At 38.8% G+C, this 5,000-nt stretch overlaps 1 protein-coding gene across 1 annotated transcript in view; it reads right to left on the bottom strand.

Moving 5' to 3' along the window:
- Positions 1-836: 836 nt before the first annotated feature.
- The window catches only part of LOC125038976 (glutamate receptor ionotropic, kainate 2-like), a 20,814-nt gene continuing 16,650 nt past the window's right edge, over positions 837-5,000 (bottom strand). Inside the window, exons 4-5 of the mRNA XM_047632694.1 lie at positions 4,394-4,546; positions 837-914 (exon numbers count right to left, since the gene is read on the bottom strand). Of these exons, the coding sequence (XP_047488650.1) occupies positions 837-914; positions 4,394-4,546 (231 nt within the window). The remainder of the gene's footprint in view (positions 915-4,393; positions 4,547-5,000) is intronic.

The following is a 5,000-nucleotide window of genomic DNA, read 5'->3' as shown; positions in this document are numbered from 1 at the left end:
CTATCACTCTAACTATCTGACTGTCTGTCTTTCAGACTGGCTGGCTCTTTATATATCTATCTATCTTGCTTTCTATCTATCCATCAGCCATTTTCTTGTGTGTGTGTATATAATTTATTTGCATTTGTGTGTACACATGTTTATATATATGCGTCTTTTCATGTGTGTAAGTGTATGGGTGTATGTGTATTATTATTTTTCTTTATTGCATTTGCATGCCTTCTCTTCTTCGTGATGAATTTTCTCTCCCCCTCCCACTTTCCTTTCCTTACATCTTCCCCATTTCCCCTCACTTTAACCCCTTTCCCTAACTCATCACCTCCCCCCTCCCTTTACCCCTCTCCTAAGTCCTCACCCCCTCCCTCCCTTTACCCCTCCCCTCCCCATTGCCTTCCCATGAACTCTCTGTCTCATCCTTTCCCCTTTCCCTCTCCTCCCTTACCTTACCTATCCCATCTCTTCACCCTTTCCCTCTCCCATTAACACTTCCCTTTTTTTCCCTTTCCATTCCCCTATCTTCCTTCCCTCATTCCTCTCTCCCCTGAACACTCATCAACCATCTCCCCCGCCCCCCTCCCCATCCCCCTTCGCCCACCTCCCCCCCATCTCCCCCGCCCACCTCCCCCCCGTCTCCCCCGTCCACCTCCCCCCCATCTCCCCCCCATCTCCCCCGCCCACCCACCCACCCACCCACTCGCCCTCAAGCACTCTGATCCCTGGAGACGAAGCACAAAGCCTTTAACTTAAACATTGTTCGGGAATGTCTGAATCTCGTCCTTGTATCTTGGGGACTTGGACGAACAAAAAGGGGAAAAAAAAGAGAAAAAAAAAGTCTACTAGAAGGACTTGGACAGTGTCTTTTGTTGCTGTTTGGGGCGGTGGTTGGGTTCCCTCTGCTGTCTGTGAGGCTGTCGCTGTCGGGTTGTCTTTAAAGGTCGTTTGTCTCTAAATCTGTTTGTCTCCAATGTCTGTCTCGAAATTCGTCTCAAAGTCGTTGTCTGTTGTCTGTCTGTTAAAGGTCGTTTGTCTGTAATGTCTGTCTCGAAATTTCTAAGTCTGTTTGTCTTTAAGGTCGTTTGTCTCTAAGTCTGTTTGTCTTTAAGCATGTTTTTAAACGTTTGTCTTTCTATAAATATGTGTCTCTAAGTCTGCTTGTTTTAAGCCTGTTTGTCTTTAAGTGTGTCTTTAAACGTGTAAGTCTGTTTATCTCAAAGTCTGCTTTTTCCCTTAGTCTAATTGTTTCTTAAACTGTTTGTCTCTAAACCTGTCTTTCTATAAATGGTTCTTTCTTTGTCTGTTTGTCTGTAAGTCCATTTGTCTTTAAACTCGGCATTCTCTTAACGATTATCTCTAAGCCTTTGTCCTTAAATCTGTTTCAGTGTAAGTCTGTTTGTCTCTTCGTGTTTTTTTTTTTTTTTTTTTTTTTTTTTTTTTTTTTTTTTTTTTTTTTTTTTTTTTTGTCTGTTTGTCTTTAAGTGTGTTTGTGTCTAAGGCCATATATCTCTGACTGTCTTTAAACCTGTCTTTCTCTAAATGTTTGTTTCTCCTTATGTTTGTCAATACGTTTCTTCGTCTGCGTACGTTTGTCTGAAAGTCTGTTTGTCAGTACGTTTGTTTGTCTGTCTGTCTGTATCTGTACGTTTGTCTGAAAGTCTGTTTGTCAGTACGTTTGTCTGTCTGTCTGTCTGCATTTGCACGTTTGTCTGAAAGTCTGTTTGTCAGTACGTTTGTTTGTCTGTCTGTCTGTATCTGTACGTTTGTCTGAAAATCTGTTTGTCAGTACGTTTGTTTGTCTGTCTGTCTGTCTCTAAGTCTATTTGTCTATATATCTGCTTACCTTCAAACTTTTCTTTCTCTTAATATTTGTCTCTGTCTCCCTGTCTTTTCTGTCCGTTTCCCTCTATGTCTTTTTACCCTTATCTGTCTCTAAATCTGTCTATCTCTAATTTAACCATCTATTTATTTATCTACCCAATTAGCCACCGACTTATAAATATATATTCATCTCCATCTATCTATAATTACGTGTATACACATATCCGTGTTCCCATGCCCTTGCTCGCTACAAACTTTCCGGAAACAAAAAAAAGCGAAAAACAAGGAACTGAAAATCACTGCATCTCCACTAATGAATAAACATATATGCCTAAGCGCGTGCATGTTTGTTTGCAGATGCGTCTCCCTGTGTGACTTGCTCTCTGGGTCCTCTCGTCTAAACCGCTGTCGGACATACGCATCTAAAATTCCTTTTGTCCTTCGTAAAGCAAAGACCGAGAGAGAGGAACTGATTCAGGGATGTTATGCTTCGAGAAATTGGGTAATATAGAGAAGATGATGAAAGTGACTTCTTCATTGCCCTTCGTGTTCTGTTTGTTTGTCTGTTTATCTGTTTGTTTGTTTGTTTGTTTGTCTCTGTCAGTCTGTCTCTGTTTCTCTCTCTCTCTCTCTCTCTCTCTCTCTCTCTCTCTCTCTCTCTTTACCCCACTTCCCTGGAGAGCTACAAATAGCGTCAGAGAAAAAGAGCACGCATATAGAAAATGAGATCTCGTAAAATAGGAATAAATGAAAAAGAAAACGGGAAGAAATCCTGATTACCAAGAGAAAGAAAACGGGTAAAAGTTCAAAATCAAATTAGCGTGTCTGTTATTGTTGAACGGACGAGGGGCGTTAGATGTTAACTGGTTTCAAAACGTTATTTTCTGTTGGTTTTATTGGAGAGCTTGAGTTTTGCATAAAAGCAGGTTAAGTTAGAGAGTCAATTAGAGTGATTAGAATGGAACAGACTTACTGTTTCTTCATCACGAGGAAGAAAATTAAAAATAAAGGAAAATGTAACAGCAACAACAGTGTGTATATCTGCATTTACATATACATATAGATAGATAGATAGAAATAGATATAGATATACAAATACAAATATAGATATAGATTTAGATATGCATATATATGAATAACAAAATATGTAATATCGACATCCGTTATATCAACAGCTGAATAAAAACAAAATGAATAAATAAATAAATAAAATAAAAACATACAAGGCAAGAGCAGCACATTCAAATTTTGTAACAAATATCACCAATTGAAACCAACCCAACTCAAGCTAACTACCAGCCTCAACTAGCCAATTGAATTATAACTGTTGCATCCGCCGGCGTTCGAATATATGCAGGGACACCCTAGATGGCAACATGCTTAAGCTAACGGCGCTGATTGGTTGAACATTGATGCCTTTGATATGTTTAAAAAATGTATTTATTACTTTCTTTTTTTTTCTTTTTTTTTACATTTTGTCTTAAATAATAGTTTCCTCATCTCTTCTAGTTAAAAAAAAAAAAATGTAGGGATTATATAACACAATCTCACAAACATCGGTCATATACCTTTATTTGAGATTATAATAATGACAATACGAAGTTAACGATGAATATAATAAAAGATATTTAAACAGAAATTAAACATATTGATTATTAATGGCGCTCCTCCTGCATTTATTCGCAACCATCGGAGGCATTAGAGCTGTCTCAATCAAACATATCAACTAGTCAACTCAACAGACCAAACCAACTAGCGAATTCAACCAACCAGGTCAATTAATCAACCAAAATAGCAAATTCAAGTGAGTAAAACCATTGGTTGACTTAACTAGCCGATGTGAATGGCCTACCCAACTTGCTTTTACAACTAGCCAATTCAACCAGCCAATACAACCACGCAACTTAGCAACTTAGCAACTTAACTACCCAACCCAATCAACCAAACTAATTAACGAGGCAACCTCATCAATTCAACTTGCCAGCTTAACCACCCAACCAAACCATTCATACACAACTAACCAAACCAACTCAGCCAAGCAACCTCATTTTCTAACTGCGACTAAGCAACCCATTTCAACCCAACCACAAAAAATTAACACTCAACCTAAAATCAGCTCAACCCATAATGAAAAAATATATTAACCACACTGTCGAAGAAGTCAACCCAATTCAACCCAATTCAACCAAATTCAACCCATATTAATATTAAAATAAATAAATTAATTAAATACAACCCAACTTATCAAAATATCACTCAACTCAAGTGAACCTAAATTTCTCCCCCCTCAAAAAAAAAAAAAAAAAAAAAAGAAGAAAAGAAAGAAAAAGGAAACAAGTAAAAAAAAAAGAAAAAGAAAATAAGAAAAAAATGAAAGAAAGACAAAGAAAAAAAAAGAGTGAAAAAAGAAAGAAAGAAAGAAAGAAGAGGGAAAAAAGAATAAGAAAGAAAGAAAGAAAGACGAAAAAAACAAAAAACTAAAATAAAGAAAAAAATAAATAAATAAAAAATAAATAATACACATATCCAAATATCCAACTCAACCTACACCCACAACTCAACCCCAATCCCAACTCACCGCATTGATGTAGTTGAAGAGCGAGGAGCCATCGGACCAAGGGTTCTCCGACTCGCACGAAAGGTTGGCGATGCTGAGGGTCGCCGATCTCTCCAGGGCGTGCAGGCCTTTGGCGAACACGTTCACGCTGTCGTAGATCAGGGCTGGTTCCGCCTGGTGGGGTGGGATGGGAGGAAGGGAAAGAGGGAGAGGTGGGGAGGAGAGGTGGGTGGGGTGGGGGAAGGAGGGAGGGGGTGAGGGTGGAGAGGTGGGGAGGAGGGAGGAGGAGGGAGGTGGGAGGGGGTGAGGGTGGAGAGGTTGGGAGGGGGTGAGGGAGGATGGAAAGAGAGGAGGGAGAAATTGAGGTCAAACGAAAGACGGATCAGAGAGAAAGGAAGTGAAGCAGGACAAAAAAAGAGAGAGAGAGAGAGAAAAGAAAGATGGAGAAAGAGAGAGGAAAAAACAGAGAATTGATATAAATCGAAAGAGAAAACACGAGACAAGAGAAAAAAAATAGAAGTAGAAGAAGCCAAGAAAAAAAAATACAAAGAAAAAAGAGGAATAATAAGATTTAGAAATAAAATAAGAGTAAAGCAAGAAAGACAATAGAAACAAGGATTCGGGTAAA

Source organism: Penaeus chinensis, chromosome 26, assembly GCF_019202785.1.
Source record: "Penaeus chinensis breed Huanghai No. 1 chromosome 26, ASM1920278v2, whole genome shotgun sequence".
Taxonomy (NCBI): Eukaryota; Metazoa; Arthropoda; class Malacostraca; order Decapoda; family Penaeidae; genus Penaeus; species Penaeus chinensis.
Note: the sequence above shows the minus strand (reverse complement) of the source record. Positions and strands in the feature narration are given on the sequence as shown.